This window comes from Lutra lutra, chromosome 8 (genome assembly GCF_902655055.1).
Source record: "Lutra lutra chromosome 8, mLutLut1.2, whole genome shotgun sequence".
Classification (NCBI taxonomy): Eukaryota; Metazoa; Chordata; class Mammalia; order Carnivora; family Mustelidae; genus Lutra; species Lutra lutra.
In genome coordinates, this window is record NC_062285.1 from 26798490 (window position 1) to 26816179 (window position 17690).

Genomic DNA, 17690 nt, shown 5'->3' on the forward strand with positions numbered 1-17690 from the left:
TTCCCTCCAAAGTCACGGCAGGTCAGATGAGTCGCGTGTTTTGGGGACAACTCTGTCCTTCTGCTGATACAAGTCCCTTTGCCCTTTCTTGTCCTTCCCTTAGAGTTGTAATTGACTAAAAATGCATCACAAAACGGCAGCTTGCTCAGATTTTCCTAGTAGCCTTTGAATTTTACCACAGGCATGAAAAGTCCCCTCGGAAGCACTGTCCCGGTTTATAATTACCGTCCCGATCAGAGCTGGGTTACCATTCAAATGCTACCAAAGCCAGAATGTGGCCGGTGGGTGGAGGGCAAGGCTAAGGAATGGGAAGGGAGTGGAAAATGGGGGGAGGGGGGCAGCTGTGTGTTTGAAAATGTGGGAGAGACCTGGAATTCAGTGGGAGGGAGGAAGGGAAATGTTCTGAGTGAGGCAATTCAGAGCAACGTGGCGAGAAATAAGCCTGTGATGTGTTCCTTTAGAGGTTGTCCCAAGATCCAGGGCAATGGGATGGCTACTTTGTTGCTTCTGAAATATGACAAGTTTGGCTTGAAGATTAAGAGGAAATGTACATGGCCAACAGACACATGAAAAAGTGCTCCACATCACTCGCCATCAGGGAAATACAAATCAAAACCACAGTGAGATATCACCTCACAGCAGTCAGAATGGCTAAAATTAACCAGTCAGGAAATGACAGGTGTTGGCAAGGATGCCGAGAAAGGGGAACCCTCCCACACTGTTGGTGCGAATGCAAGCTGGTGCAGCCACTCTGGAAAACAGCATGGAGGTTCCTCAAATAGTTGAAAATAGAGTTACCCTATGACCCAGCAATCTCACTATTGTATCTTTACTATAAAGATACAAAAGTAGTGATCTAAAGGGGCACCTGCACCCGGATGTTTAAAGCAGCAATGTCCACAATAGCCAAACTATGGAAAGAGCCTAGATGTACGTCAACTGATGAATGGATAAAGAAGATGTGGTATATATACACAATGGAATACTATGCAGCCATCAAAAAACAAAATCTTGCCATTTGTAACGACATGGATGAAACTAGAGGGTATTATGCTGAGCGATAAAAAGTCGATCAGAGAAAGACAATTATCATATGATCTCTCTGATATGAGCAATTTGAGAGGAAGGGTGGGGGATCGTGGGGAGGAAGGGAGGGAAAAAAGGAAACAAGATGGGATCAGGGAGGGAGACAAACCATAAGAGACTCTTAATCTCAGGAAACAAACTGAGGATTGCTGGAGGGGTGGGAGGGGAGGGAAAGGGTGGCTGGGTGATGGACATTGGGGAGGGTATGTGCTTTGTGAGTCTGTGAATTGTGTAAGGCTGATGATTCACAGACCTGTACCCCAGGGTCAAATAATACATTATATGTTAATAAAAATAATAATAAGAGGAACTTTACAGGCATTCCTCGTGTTTTAGTTTTTAATCATTAAAAGAAAAAAAAAAAAAAGGAGTAAGTTCCCAAAATGCTGCAAGGCTTCTTTCCCTCCTCACCACCACAGCAAAGTGGAAGCTGTTTAGAAACTATGCCACCCCATCCCAGTGTGATATAGAGAGGAGCCACCCAGAAATCGCAGAAGGGTGAAAAGTGCTATACGCACAGTTAGCGGACTGAGTTGGGGGACTGGGCATGTGGAGTGGGGGCTCCTCCAAGACGTGGCTAGGGGTCCTCTGCCCACGTGCTGACAAGCAGCTTCTGTCCCCATCAGGCTAATAGAAGGAGCAGCCTCCCCACTCAGGGGGCCCTGATCTAACAAATGGGGTCTGGTTGCAGCACCTGGGGTGATGAAACCCTCGCTGCTAGTTGTCACTGACTAACTGCTGAGAGAGAAGGAAGGAGAAAATTCTTATCCAGGTCCTCTGTCTACCCATCTGTGCCCTGCGTGGCCATTTCCAAGTTCTATAAACCCTGTTTCACTACCAGTGGTCTGAGAGGACGAGAAGGAAGTGATGCTTATAGCCCGTATACTAAAGTGTGATATTTAAGGGAGAAAATATAAAATCAAGCTCTGTGGGAGAAATGGCCAAACAGAAGAGTGAGGACAAAGGGATAGGAGCTGAGGGCACAGGGAAAGATGCAAGCAATCACCGTGACAGGCTGCGGACAAGAACGAAAACAGGTGATGGCAACTTATTCTATTTTTTTCTTATCTGTTCTGAGTGAAGATGGGGTTAAAATGGTGTCAATATCCTCGACACATGGATATTTACATACTTAAATGATAGTGAGTCACATGTCTCTAGAGATAAAGGATGGCAGAACCAGAGAATATCATGGAAGTCAGTTAGTCCATCCAAGAAACTGAGAACCCAAGAGTTTAATGAAGGGTTCAGGCCTCCCACGTGTCTAACCAATGGCAGAGATATGCAGGTTACAGGCATTCAAGTCTCAGGGCTGTGACTGCCACCAACTAGAGGCTGGGTGGCTTGGAGAGCAGAGGTTCTCGTCCCAACACCATGCTGGCTGCTACCATGGCTTTCCAAGATCTCACCAGAGCAGCAAGTCCCAAATCAAGCTCTAAGAATATCACGGTCTCATGAATGACGGGCATTCCTCTGTGTCAGAAAATATGCTGATATCGACCGACCTTTCTTCATTTCCATTCACAAGAGAAGACAATGAAACTTGTTTCAACTATTTTAGCCAGGGCTAGCCCAAAGATTTGGGCGGGTAGCATTCCATGTAAATTAGGGAAGGAAAGCAGGACTCCTTTCCAGTGGCATTAGTACCAGGAGAGCCGCATGACAATCAGCCACCACGTGAAGGACCGTGGTGTGGTTCTGCCGGTGAACACAGCGGTGGACCGGATGTAAGGGCGCCTTCCTCTTGAGTAACATCCCAAAAGGAAACACTGGTTGCTGGCGTGCACACCAGACGAAAGCCTGGGCACAGTGGCAGACCATTACTCTAGTACCGCCCGATGAAAAAGAAAAGTCTTACCTAGCTCAGAAACATCACAAAGCAATTCAGGTCTCTACCATCCTGCCTCCTTTTCCTTCTAAAGTGAAGTTTGGGATTCCTAAATCCCCCTGCTAGCAAGAAAGCCCCGTTCTTGCCCTCCTCTGGCAAGGCACTCTGTCACTTAATCTACAGAACATGGTTTGAAGGTCTTCTAAACTGCTTACTTTTCTTTCTGAAATCAGGAGAACGAGACCCACAGAACTGGATAAATCACAGTAGCAGAGAAACAGTGACGTCAAGAAATCAAACAGCAGACTTTCCTGCACCAAGAGGCATCCCTGTGTCGTCTTTGGTTTATCAATTACACAACTAGAATGGGTGTTTCCTGTGATTTGCTGCTTCTATTCAGAGAGTCAAGAGAGACCATTTGGATATATAGTTAACATAGAAGAACAAGTAACATAAGTAATTTATTAACTTTCTTAGCTCAGACTTTTCCCTTATTGGTGACACCGAGGGGATTGTCACACCTGGCTCAATTAAATGGATTCCAAAGCCAGGCCAATACCGTACTGATGGCTCCCATGTTACCCTGAGAAGCCGATTGCCACCAGACAGCCCCATCAATTTTTCTACATTATCTCCACGTACTTGTATGTGCAAGCCCCCTCTCTGAGTCAGATGAGTCTCTTCATTTCTTCCACACCTGCTAAGAAGCAGTTCTGAACTCTGGGCCTTGTTCTTTTGCTTACCCACATCTGGAACTCTCCCCATCTTGGCCCAGAATTCTACTCTTCCTTTAAATTCTAAGCCTCTTCCCCAAGTTTTTCCCTGGTCATTCCTAGACCTTGCTGATCCCTCCCTCTCCTATATTTGTAACGTTGCTTCTGAAATATGTCAGTCACGGCACGCTGCAAACATGCTACCTTATGTGCGTCTGTATTACCCACTGGCCCGACTCCACCCAGGCGCCCCTAAACACCCCTTCTTTTCATCACTTCTTCATTATGAGAGAGCTCATTTAAATTGAAGTAATCTTGACATTGCCAAAATTCACTATTTAGCTGAATAGACATTTAGGCAATAGCAGTAAGAACAACCACAACCAAACAATAGCTTTCACAGATTGAAACAGATACTTCTGGGGCGCCTGGGTGGCTCAGTGGGTTAAAGCCTCTGCCTTCGGCTCGGGTCATGATCCCAGGGTCCTGGGATAGAGCCCCACATCGGGCTCTCTGCTCAGCAGGGAGCCTGCTTCCTCCCCTCTCTCTCTCTGCCTGCATCTCTGCCTACTTGTGATCTCTATCAGATAAATAAAAAAAAAAAAAAAAGAAAAGAAAAGAAACAGATACGTCTACCTAAGTGTGAACCAGAGTTGAAAGCAGACAGTAGCCTTCGGTGTCTGGCTTGGGCTCCTGGACAGCATGGCCCCCAGAATCAGGAGTGCTGACTGGGACTGGGCTCTGCTGTGTTACAATTGAAACTGCCCAGTAGAGGTGGGGCTGTGGCTTCTTTGTTCAGGATCCCAAATTCCAGCGCCTTGCAGAGATAAGCCAGTGGCCCGGGGCAGGTGGGAGTGGCAGTGTCCAGCCCCAGGGTGGACAGCATGCTCGGTTCCTCTTTACAAAGACTCGCTTCACTTTCTGCCCACTGGCTTTCAGGCTCCCACTGGCTTAATCAACCAATTGTTCAATTGATCCATAATGCAAGGCCCCCAAAGTGAAGGTCAATACCCAGTCTTATTCTTACTTGATTTAATAGCAACAATTGACACAAGTACTTTCTCTAACCCAAAGCACTTCCCAAGATACCACAGGGCCCTGGTTCTCTTCCTGCTTCACATGCTGCCCCCGCACAGTCCCGGAGTCTCCAGGACTCAGCCCAGGGACCTTACTTCTCCTCCATCTTTCCCTGTCCCCACCATGGCCATTTCATCCAAATTCACAGCTTCAAAATACATCTGGAGGCTGTCAGCCCCCATATACAGTCCATCCTCATGACACATGGGTTCCATACTTGTAAATTTGCCTACTTGCTAAAATTTGTAGCCCCCAAATCAATACTTGCCATGCCTTTGAGGTCATGTGTGGGCATGAGCAGAGAGGCTCAGGCTGAGTTTCCAAGGTGCATGTCCCCAGCCGAGGTCGAACAAGGGGACACTCTGCCCTCCTGTTTCGACTCTCATGCTATAAACAAGTATCATTTTTATGGTCCAGTTAGTGTCATGTTTTTCATTTCCATGCATTTTGTAGATTCATGGGTTAAAATGGTCCCCAAGTACAGTGATGAGTGCCGTTTAGTGTTCCCAGCACAAGAAAGCAGAGACATGCTTATAGAGAAAACATGGGCTAGATAAGCTTCATTTAGGCATAAGTTATGGGGCTGTAGACCGTGAGTTCAACGTTCATGAATCAAAACTATATATTAAATAAGGTGTCACTGAGCAGAAATACAAGATAAAACAAGGTCATGCATCGATCAGTAGACGAAAATGCGGGGACCAGAGGCTCACGAGGAAACTGACCCTGATCTCCCCTGGAAACAGTGGGTCAGTATTTACTAGTTCAGGGTTGAGTTGATATCACAGAATGTCACTACTGTGCATAATGAGAATGTATCTTGTTGCAGACCAGATCTCTCTCCAGAACTCCAGACTCGTGTTCCAACTTGCCTTCTCAACCTTGCAAACTTTAACAAATCAGAATCTGAGCCCCTGGTAATATTTCTGCAACCTGCTCTTCCCACAGACTTTTACTCCTCAAGTAAGGGAAACTGTATTCTTCCTGGGGCTCAGGCAAACAACAACAACAACAACAACAAACCCTTAGAATTATCACCGATTTCTGTCTCTCAAACCCTACTTTTAGTTTTCCAGAAAATCTCCAGGACATTACCTTCAAATTTTACCTGGAATCTGACAACATCTCACCATGTCCACTCTGCCCACTTATTATCTCACATAATTCCAGAGCCTTCTAACTGGTCTCCCTTCTTCCACCCTGGCCCTGCACCCTGGCATCTCTTCTAATCCTCACCTGTTTCCTAGAAGGATCCTGGTAGAAGTCAGATCATGCTATGCCTTGCCTCAGAACCCTCCCATGGCTCCCCACCACCCTAAGGAAAAACCATAGTCCTGATAATGACTTCTAAGTCCTGGTCTGCACATGCTCTGCCTGTTCCTTCTCTGACTTTACCTTCTACTGCTCTCCTCTTTGTTCATCCACCCCTGTTGCTCCCCCACATACCCCTGCTTCAGGGCCTTTGCACCATCCTTGGAATGCTCTTCCTCCAAATAACAATTGGCCAGCATCTTCACTTCACTTCTGTCAAGGCTTGACCTCACTGTCACCCTCTTTGTGAGGGCTGCCTTGATTACTTTATTCAAAATTGTAACCCCCTACACACACACACACCCTATTCTCTTTCCTGCTTTATTTTTCTCCATAGCACTTATCAATCTAAGATATTAAGAGACTTAGCTGTTTGCATACAGTCTGTTTCCCTCTCACTCAAATATAAGCACCTTGATTGAGGGCAAAGACTTCTTTTTTTTTTTTTAAAGATTATTTATTTATCTATTTGACAGACAGAGATCACAAGTAGGCAGAGAGGCAGGCAGAGAGAGAGGAAGGGAAGCAGGCTCCCTGCTGAGCAGAGAGCCCGATGCAGGGCTCGATCCCAGAACCCTGGGATCATGACCTGAGCTGAAGGCAGAGGCTTTAACCCACTGAGCCACCCAGGCGCCCAAGGGGGCAAAGACTTTTATCTATTTTTTTCTTTTCCTTTCTACTGATGTAGCCCCAGTACCTAGAACAGCAGGTAGGCACTAAATAAATAATCCTTAAGTGATGAATAATGTAGCACTTACCAGACATTATTCAATTTGTCTGTTTGCCCTCTGTCTCTCACAATACTGTGAGCATTCTGAAGTCAGAAACTCCATTCCTTCGTATTCATATTCCCAACACTGAACCACTGAGGCCAGCACATAGCAGGAATTTAATAAAAGCATACTAAATGACTAGAAGAGGCAAGAGATAAAAATGCTATGTTTCATGAACTTTGGGGCTTTTTAAAATCAATGTAACAAGCATCTGTGCAGAGATGGATAAGATAATCCCCACTGTGGAAAAACCCGCAGTGCGCTGGGAAAGAGATGCCAATACATATGGACACTGCTGCAATGTAGTCAGAGCCATGTGAAAAAATGGTCAGGAAAAGAACTGGGATGACAAAAGAGAGAGTGGGTATTGAGAAAGCAGCCAAAAGGGGCAACATCTAAAGTGGGCTTTGACAGCTGAATAGGAGTTTGGCATGAGCCTGGGTGGGAATTGGGGGTGAGGAGGAAACAGCCCAAACTCTGCTGCTCACAGCCCAAGGCATATAGATGTCTACAAGTTATGGGCTCCCCAGTGAAGCCCCTTCCTTGCTCTAAGAGGAAGGTATCTCATCTGCATCCCCAGGCATCTCAGTGCTCAACAAACATGAATGATTGGAACTATTACATTCCCACAGGGCTCCTCTTCCTCTTCACTCAAAGAAAATTCCGTATCTGACAATGGGATTACTTGCTACCACTTAGGGGAATAACATCAAGGGCCACATCTACACATTGTCCCCAGTTCCCAGACTCATCAGCATCTCACATCTAAACAGAACCAGACCACTCAGATGACAGCTGCTTAGAAACCCAGAGAAAGTGTCGTTCCTAGGTTCTGCCAAGGCACAAAGAAGCAAAAGCCCATTTGGAAAGTGCTAGCGCTTTCCGACATCAGAGCCAAATAGGAGAACAGTGTGATGCACATGGAAATATGGACGCTTGTGTCAGAACGTCTGACCTGCAGCCTGAGGGTCAGCTTCCTGCAGGCAGAAGCTGGCGAGCATGGTGCCCTCAGCAGCTCCTCAGCCTGTGATGCCAAGTGCCCCACACCCCCGCCGAGTCGGGGTCCCGACGGGTCCCACTGCACCACTTCAGCAGCCCAGAACCGAGAAGGCCCAGGGCGCCATGAATCTCACCCAGGCCTGGGCTGTGCTGGCTTCTCTGTGAGCAGAACAACCTCCCCACTCTGTACGGCGCGCACACCAACCGGGGACACGAGCCTCGCCTGTCAGCACCTTTATCTCCTCCTGAGTCTGGTGCTTCCCTTCATGTTATTCTCCGTTCCCCTCAGCCCTGCTCTTCTCTCTTGTCCTTTGGGCCCTTTAAAGACGAGGTGGCTGTGACCTAACACCCATGTCATGCCAGCACCCGAAGGGATGAGAAGGGCCCCGGAGGTCATTTAGAGTTTCCCACAGTGCCCGGGGCCCCAGGCTCGTGAGGCCTGAGGCCTGCTTTGCCTCCACCTGGCCTGGGGAGGTCTTGTCATCGTACCTAAAACCAGACAGGAATGATGGCAGTCATAGAACATTCCCTCCTCTCTTTCAGGGCGGCCTTCCTGTTCTTATTAGGAAAAGCCATCACGGTGTGTACCATGAGAATTCAGCCTTGGTCTCCATTTTCCAAACCCCATTTCTGCCTGCTCTCAGACGTTTCTGGCTTGTACCCTCTCCCCAGGCTTTTCCCACTCCAGGCTTTGGCGCCAAGCAGACACCTCTCCCCAGGACACTCTGTCCCCTCACAGGCCCAAGGGTGGCTGCTTGTCCACATGTAGGTGAATACCCAAGTCTCATTCCTGTGCCCTTAGCCATCCTAATCCCCCCAGAGCCTTGCAGCTCTATTGCAATCTTCCATTTTATTTTCGGCCTAAAACAATCCCGTACTTTGCGTCTTTGTCGGTTATCTGTCTCTCCCAGCTACAAGGTAAATCCCATGAGGGCAGGAGCCCCGTGTGTCTTATGCACTGCCTTCACCCCAGTGCCTAGGACAGCAGCTGGCACATAGTAGGCACCTCAGTATACATTTGCTGCACGAGTGAATACATTTGTGTATATCAAAGTCTCAAAAACTTCACCAAGAGCGCCCATGGCCTTTCTCCAGGTCCCCCAAAGAGAGAAGATGCTTCTCAATATGTCTTTTCCGCATTCTGAATGTTTTGTACAAAGAATGTGGGGGTCTGATTTTAGGAAGGACCTTAATTCTTGGCTTTTCCAGTAGCGACCGGGACTGGCGGGTGACTCCTAGAGTGACTTCGTCAAGGCCCGAAGCAGATTCTTCCTATCGATGTCCTCTTTCTGGCTGCTGCTATTGCAACATTTCACTTGTTTTATTTGTATCTGTACCTCATCGTTATCTCACTGCCTCACTGGAAGCCACTTGAAAACACGGACATGTATGTGATATTTCTTGCATCAAAACCCTGGGAATTCATCCAAATCAACTCAGGCCCACACCCAATTCAGACAGGATTTCTCCCAAACTATTAAGAGGTTTCAGGGGAAACTGCTTCTCTTCTAACTTGTTCCAATGTCTCTCAACAATTTTATTCTCCCCTCAAGGGGAATGAAGGCAGCTGTGATCCTGCTCCAGGCTCCAGCTCTGAAGACAGACACAGGGGACCTGGACACACACACACACACACGCTGCTTACCGACGTAGCCCGGGGTCCCACAGGCTGTGGACATCACATCTCCTTTGCCCTCCATTTTTGACAACCCAAAGTCACTGATCATTATTTTGGATTCCTCATCTTGACTGTAGTACAACAGATTTTCAGGCTGTAAAGAAAAGAAGAACAAAATGGGTGAAGTGTGTTTAAAGCTGACTTCACTGTGGGAGACTTGCCAAACCACAAAATCGTTGTTGTTGTTTTTTTTAATTTAAATTCAATTAGCCAACATATATAGTACATCACTAGTTTCAGATGTTGTGTTCAATAATTCATCAGTTGCATGTAACACCCAGTGCTCATCATATCACGTGCCCTCCTTAATGGCCATCACCCAGGTACCCCTTCCCCCCCACCTCCCCTCCAGCAACCCCCAGTTTGTTCCCCATAGTTAAGAGTCTCTCATGCTTTTTCTCCCTCTCTGATGACTCCCCATTCAGTTTTCCACTAAGATCCCCTGTACTATTTCTTATGTTCTACATATGAGTCAAACTGTATGATAATTGTCTTTCTCCGACTGACTTATTTCACTTATTGGCATAACACCCTCTAGTTCCATCACATTGATGCAGATTTTAAGCATTTATCCTTTCTGATCAAGCCACACAACCTAATCACAGTTTAAGAACATGCTTGACCTTCGTATTCGTAAATGCATAAAGAAAAGCAGTGTTTAGTAAGAGCGATGTACCGAACCCACAAAGTACTGGACACTTAGAGGTATTCAAGAAAGGTGAATCTTTTTCCCTTATCAGTACTTTGTCTATTTCAAACAAACAAACAAAAGTGAACCTTACATTGGGGTAGCCTCGAAAACCTCTCAGACTTGACAGCTTATTTCTTGGGTTGAGACAGAGGGGATCCCCAGAAACAAAATGACTTCTGCAGGGGCTCCTCTGTTCTCTTTTTCTGACCCTTGTTAGCAACCTCTCTCTAGTCCAAGGGCCTCTCTCCCCACCTTTGGTAGCACCCCATGTCCTGCTGTTCCTGCTACTGCATCCTGCTTTCCATTTCCTGAGCCCGCTGACCCCCACTCACTCCGCTTCCTGGGAGATAGAGGGACATCATCACAGAAGATGCAGCACTTCGTAGTCATGTGCCCTTAAGTACCCTGAGCTTCTGTTTGCCTTTCTGGAAAACATGGGTTGTGGTGGTCTTTGTTTGCTTCCCTGAACTCTACATGACAGAGCTCAGGTGGTAGTAACGCTCGACACATGGTAGAGGTGCGATTATGGTTTCCGTCCCCACTACCATTCTGCACGTCAGGGGCCATCTCCATGGCAGCTCCATAGGTAGGGGAGAGGGGAGACAATGCAGGGGTGCAGAGGGGAGACAATGATGCGAATAAAGCTTCACTGCACAGTGTTTGTGAAAAATTGGGGTATCATTCTTAGCCAGAAAACAAAAAAAAAAGAGAGAAAGAGAAGAGCTCAGGGAGACTGAGGGAGATGTTCTGCCTGGGAAGAGCTTGAACACAGAAATGCTGCCTCAATTAATGGGATTAATGTCTCTGAGGGAGATAATGTTGAAGACTGACACCTCTCCTGTCCCCCAACTAGGAAAATTCCAAGGATCGACCCAGTGAATAAGCAAATCACTTCTCTCCTTTATGTTAAACCTGAAGGGAAACACAACAGGAAGAATCGGAGCTGGGGAAGCCACTTCCCCTCACTATTTCCGGTCTGGCTCTTCTCCCATCCCCAAGAGTGAAGCAAGACCATCTCTTGTCAGTGGTTTGTGGTGAATCTTTGGTTCCTGAGTATTAAATTTGAGGAGCTATTCTCTCCTAGAGTGACTAAGCCTCTTTTCTTGGCCTGCCTGTTGAGCAGAATTGCCTGTGACAGCCCCAAACGTCTCCATGTCTTCTTCAGTGGATTTGAGATGGGCCCGGGCCTCTGGAGGTTAGAATCCATGGGGGGATTCTGATACACAACCATGGCTCTGGGGAAATTCTAAGAACTGCTCAAGACCCCCTCCTTGACCAAACCATAGTCGGCCTCCTCTGAGCCCTCTTCTTGACAAGGCCTTGACCTTGGCCTTCTGTGTCCTTCCGGTTTTGCCGGACCTGCAAAGTCCAGTCTTAGCAAGAATCCTGCTGAGTCAGCATAGAGAGAATTCCCTCACCCTTGATATCTGGCCAAATTCTTTACCTCCCACCTTGAATGTTATTTAAAAAATGTCTTTAGACCCTTGGTAAAGACAGTAAGGAAAACTATTCGGGAGGACCACTGCGATGGGGTTCTACAGTTGGAGACAAAGAGTGGACTCAAGTCCTAATACAACAAGGACAAGTGGACATTTATACCCAGGAGCAGGGGGATGGTTAGTGGATGGCAAATCACTAAGAGGGGATAACAAGGGTGGGGGGGATCCCTCCCGAAGGCAGGCCGGGGTGGGCAGATAGGGAGGGTGGAGGATGAGGAATCTGATCAGGTGCAAGGGTGGGGGATGTTCACCAAAGTGACTCAGTGGGATTCTTGCTCAGCCTGGACTACATGGCAGAGCCAATGGACTAATAACAGAGCCAAGGCTGGAGCCTGGTCAGAAAGAAGACTCAGAAGGGGCTGAACTCAAGTTTGGTCAAGGAAGAGAGTCTGCCAATGTCTAATAGGTTCTTGGCCAGCCTTTAGAAAGAGTTCCCTCATCCTCAGTACCCCCTCTTAGCAATTTCCCATCCACAACCCTCATCCTGCTCAAAGGCTCTAAATCCCCACATGCCCTTGATGAACTTGGAGTTGAACCCAATTCTCTCCCCTACTGTGATATTCTTACAGTAGCCTCAAGTGAAGTCTTCTTTAGTTTAACAAGGGTCAGAATAATTTTTTTAACAGAACCCAAAAGAAAAAAATACTATCCTTCATCCAAAAATCACAACCCAAGAAGGAATGGCACTAACATCCACAGTGACATTAATTCTGCGGATGAAGCATGGGATTAGGAAAAAATCAAATGTATACTTGGGGATGCTTTCAGGGAGTTTGGAGGGAGAATAAAAAAGGCCGATCAACAGAAAGGATGAACACCCAACTTTTGTATCAACATGGACGGGACTGGAAGAGATTATGCTGAGTGAAATAAGTCAAGCAGAGAGAGTCAATTATCATATGGTTTCACTTACTTGAGGAGCATAACAAATAACATGGAGGACATGGGGAGATGGAGAGGAGAAGGGAGTTAAGGGAAATTGGAAGGGGAGATGAACCATGAGAGACTATGGACTCTGAAAAACAATCTGAGGGTTTTGAAGGTGCAGGGGGTGGGAGGTTGGGGGAGCCAGGTGGTGGGTATTATGGAGGGCACGGATTGCATGGAGCACTGGGTGTGGTGCATAAACAATGAATTCTGTTACGCTGAAAAGAAATTTAAAAAAAAAAGGCCTATCAATAATCAAAATACGAGTAATGCCTAAAAAATGGGGTGAAATAATCTCATCAAAAGTTGCACGTGGTTCATGATGAACAGTATGGAGCTGATCATGGGGCAGCGAGGACTTTTTTTAAGTTTCTGATTTTTAATCTTCCTGTCCCAGTAATTCTGCAGCTGAACGGCTAAGCCATGAGTGCGAAGCCAGGGACCTCAGGCTCCTCAACAGGGCTGCATCTAGGCAAGAGATTGCCATGGAGCCAAATATCCCTCCTTACCCATTCTTCCTCTAGGGGATACATCTGGGTCAATCATGGGTTCAAGCAACTGGTCATTCACAGTCTAGATCACTACTTGTCCACAAGCATCTCCTGACTTGGTAAAGATGGTGGGGCTTTTTCTTGAGGGGAGAGGGGAATAGGAAAGTGGGAGAGAAGACAGGTTCAGGGGTAATCCTAATGGAGGCCCCCAGTTGGCTATACAGGGGCTTGGTCAGGCAGGAGGCCAGTCAGGTGGGGAGCCAAGTGGGCTTAGCTGTCTAAAGGACCACTAGGTCCTAAGGATTAACCAATTGCACTCCCGGCCCATTTCAGTTGTCAAGGAACCTGCAAAAGTCAAAGGCTGTAAGGACTCCATCAACATTCCCAAATACCCTTGTCCAGCAGTTCTCCTAGAATATTCCCAGGGTAACATCAGGCTCATTTGTAAACCCCTTAGAATTGCGAGTTCCCAGACCCCACGGCAGACCCACAGAATCAGAGCCTCTGGGGTGGGGCCAGACAATCCTGATGTATGCTAACATCTGGGAGCCACTACCCTAGCTGCTGGGAAATACCACGGAGAAGAAGAGGGGCAAACTTGACAGTGAGACCTTATGAAAAGAAGAGTTATACCATTTATTCACACCCAGTACTAGATAATGGGCAGACGGTGAAATTCTGTTTTAAACAAGGTTTCTGGTTTGTTCTTTATTTTTTTTTTTTTAAAGATTTTTTTTATTTATTTATTTGACAGAGAGAGATCACAAGCAGGCAGAGAGGCAGGTAGAGAGAGAGGAGGAAGCAGGCTCCCTGCCGAGCAGAGAGCCCGATGCGGGGCTCGATCCCAGGACCCTGAGATCATGACCTGAGCGGAAGGCAGTGGCTTAACCCACTGAGCCACCCAAGCGCCCCTGGTTTGTTCTTTAAATTGGTTTAGATTTTACAAAGCCATGCAGAGCGTGGCTTCAGTGCAGTATCATCCCTTTTTTTATGCGGTGAGTGGCACATATGTGGGCCGGGGTGGAGTTTCTATCTTGACTGGCGCAGTGGGCTCTGGGGTCAGGACCCGTGGCCGCTATAGAATGAAGCCTCACAATAGCCGTCCTTGCTTTTTGCTGTTCCTCTAATCAATATGTTCGTTGATCTACCCTTGATGGCATATGTTTGATATCTACCCTTCGGGATCTATGCTGCCGGGGAAGGGATGCAATGCCAAGGTGCCCAACGACGGCCCCAAACCTCCAGTGCTATTGGGTGAAGGGTCAGTATGCCAACCCTTCACCAAGAAAACATAAGACGGTACCCTATAGGACACAGGGGAAGGCTGTGATTATAGGTTGCTCAGCCTGTCTTTATGGATAACCTTCCATTTCTCTTCTTCTGTCATGCCCTCTAGGTATTCATTCCCATTCTTTTACTCAGGGTGCTGTGCTGAAATGGGGTCCAAAATGGTGGGAGACTGTCGAGAACTGCACTGGGAGAAGGATTTTCATGGCCCATATGTCCTGAACAAAATTACCTTTCAGGTAGGCTTGAAGCAAGATACAACTCACCTCCCTGGGGCCCTTTGGCTGCACGGTGGTTACAAAATCTCCCAAATGATGGTCAGTTTCATTGATCTTCATCATCTTTTTGGGGGACCCAAAGGCCCTGACAACTAACGGTACACAAATGTTCACCACTCAGCCAAGCATATTGCCATCAAGGTAACCTCATCCATTTTCTGGAGCCGGTCCTCTTGGACAGGTACACTGTGGGTGGGAGAGTGGCCGGAGGATGTTGCTAAGTGACAGCCTTACCTTGAGGTCCCTGTGGACAATGCCCATTCTATGGAGATAGTAGACAGCATCTAACACCTGGCGGATCAGAGTGCTGGCATCCTTCTCTGTGTAAAATCCTTTCTCCACTATCCGATCAAACAGCTCTCCACCGGATACACTGTTTTAAAAAAAAAAAAGAAAGAAAGAAAAACAACAAATAGGAAATTTGAGGAGAACTGTGAAATTGTTCAGGGAAAGCCATCAATAAGAGACTTCAATATGACAGAAGAACCAAATTTTATTTCCAAAATAAACTCATTTTCAGATTTAAGTTTTGTCCCATCTGATTCCCAGAAGCTATCCCAGGAAAGTGTTTCTATGTCATGATGGTATGAGTATCTGGAATGAAATAAAGGGAATACAAATAAACCAGGACTCAAGGACTAGCCAGGCTTGAGAAGTCTCTTCTGGTCATTTCTTCCATCCTGCTACAACAACTTAAGTCAGAACAACTTTCCAGAATACTGGCATCATCAGTTACTGGGAGATAATGGGTGGGATGCCTCCTTCACATAAGAAAGTATCCTTAAAAGTCTGGAGGGTAGGGGCGCCTGTGTGGCTCAGTGGGTTAAAGCCTCTGCCTTTGGCTCAGGTCATGATCCCAGGACTCTGGAATCGAGCCCCACATCGGGCTCTCTGCTCAGCAGGGAGCCTGTTTCCCCCCTCTCTCTCTGCCTGCCTCTCTGCCTACTTATGATCTCTGTCTGTCAAATAAATAAATAAAATCTTAAAAAAAAAAGTTTGGAGGGTAGGGAGAATGGGGGGCAGTATTATGGTCAAAGCCATGCATAGTTAACAGGATGTTTGGGTTCTTGACAAAGTTCTGCTCCTAACAGGGTCAAGGCATGGGAATTCTTTGGATCTTTGGACCTCAGTCTTTTTATCTATAAAATAAGGGGTTTATCTAGGCGATCATATCCAGAAGGTAGAGGCATGCCCTCAAAGGTATCAGAACCTGAAAGCCAATAGTGATTTACAAAAAAAGAAAGAAGAATGATACCCCACTACCTTGTTTAACACTGATTTTTGGTGACAATATTTACTTTTAACTTGTTTTGAATTTCATGCTGCACTAAATGTTTTCTTTGTGTTTATTGTGTTTGTTATTGTATTTATGGCCTAGATTGGCAAAGGTCAAAAAACCCTTGTGGACAACCCTTATAGCCCCTTTCATCTCCACTATTTGCTGAGCTTTGAGTTTAACAAAGTAACAAAGTAATGAAGAACTGCACACTTTTTATGAGAACAATTCAACACCCTAGCCTTCAAATTTGTAGAATATATACTTCTTGAAGAAAAACAGTGGTTCTTTCAAACAATTAAGCCATCTTGGAAACTTGATTCGGGGATAGATTAACACTATTCTTTTGTGTAAAAGATGATTTATTTGGAATACTAAAATCATATAAGAGTTTCCAAACAACTTTACAGCTTTAATAGATATAGTAAAAGATAGATATAGTTACATGCCCTAGCAGTAACACACATGCGCGTGCACACATACACACACACACACAGAGCTCAGATTCATTGTCTGCAAGTCATGGCAATTAACATGCAATATCTCATCCACCAAAACCTTCCTTTTAAAAAACCAATAAAGAAAACCAGTTGTGGCTCTAAAAGGCCTAGGTGTTCAGGTGTCTCCCATTACTGAGAGTCATTCTAAGCTATGTTGTGCTTGGATACTGTCTTATTTCCAAAGCAAACTGAGCAATCAAGATAAGAAAAGGAAAGATGCTGGGATTAAATAAGCAATTCAGACAGTGGAAAGAAATGGAAACATCAGGGAAAAACTATCTTTTGATGATCAGGTTGTCTAAATGGTCCACCCCTAAGTAAATCAAAATCCTAAGTCACTCAGTTGGTCATCTCTTCAAGCATTCATTGAAGATACACTGGGCGCCCATTAGGGCCCAGCTACTGTGCCCAGCTGGTACCAGTCCTGGAGGCATTAGCTCTGAAGGAGGAAAGGTCTGCTTTGATTGTGCTCCTCCTTCTCCTCTACCACCCACCCACGTTCTAATCACAGCACCCCTTCTAAGGGCTCCTGAGCTTTCTTACCACTGGTCTGCCTGCCGCTCCCATCCTCTGCTCTGTGGGCTACTACTGGAAGAGCCCAGGCAGGAATGCTCACCCACTCCTCCCACCACCCCCATCTCCCACCTTGAGTACTCTACCACCCACCTTTGCCAGATTCTCTCCCTCCTTCAAAACTGATCTCTCCTGCTTCCCCTTCTCTCAGAGTCCTCCCTTCTCCTATGTGATGCATCAAGCATGAATAGATGTACTGAGCCCGATATTTGCCCTCGTTAGGACAGCAATGCAGTAAGAACTGAAGCAGCGGGTCGAAGTGTAATTGTAACCGTAGCGTGTCCTCCCATGGTCTCCGTGCTCTGCACATTTGATATTTCACTTCTGAAATTTCAAATTGCACCGGGGCTTTCTTCTTCTGAACAGTGCTCAGAAAGTATTTGGTTTCCTTAGAAACCAAAGCCCAGGGGAGAAGTCAAAAAAACTTGCCAATAAAAAGAATGTAACGATACTCACAAAAATGCTTTAAAATTGGCAAATCACTGTATACTTTTCAAAATCTCCTTAAGCATACATTTCAAATGGCTACTGTTACGTACTAAATACTGTTTATGCCCCCTCCCATATTGACGTTGCAGCCCTAATTCCCAGTGTGATGGCATTTGGAGATGGGGCCATTGATAGGAATTTAGGTTGAGGTGAGGTCAGGGTCCACATGATGGAATTCGTGTCTTTATGACACAGAGCCCAGTCCAGCTGTCTC

At 46.3% G+C, this 17690-nt stretch overlaps 1 protein-coding gene across 2 annotated transcripts in view; it reads right to left on the bottom strand.

Annotated features, from left to right (window-relative positions):
- The window catches only part of CAMK1D (calcium/calmodulin dependent protein kinase ID), a 431780-nt gene that overhangs the window by 46693 nt on the left and 367397 nt on the right, over positions 1-17690 (bottom strand). For both annotated transcript variants that reach the window (XM_047741034.1, XM_047741035.1), the window contains exons 4-5: positions 14873-15011; positions 9433-9559 (exon numbers count right to left, since the gene is read on the bottom strand). In XM_047741034.1, the coding sequence (XP_047596990.1) occupies positions 9433-9559; positions 14873-15011 (266 nt within the window). The remainder of the gene's footprint in view (positions 1-9432; positions 9560-14872; positions 15012-17690) is intronic.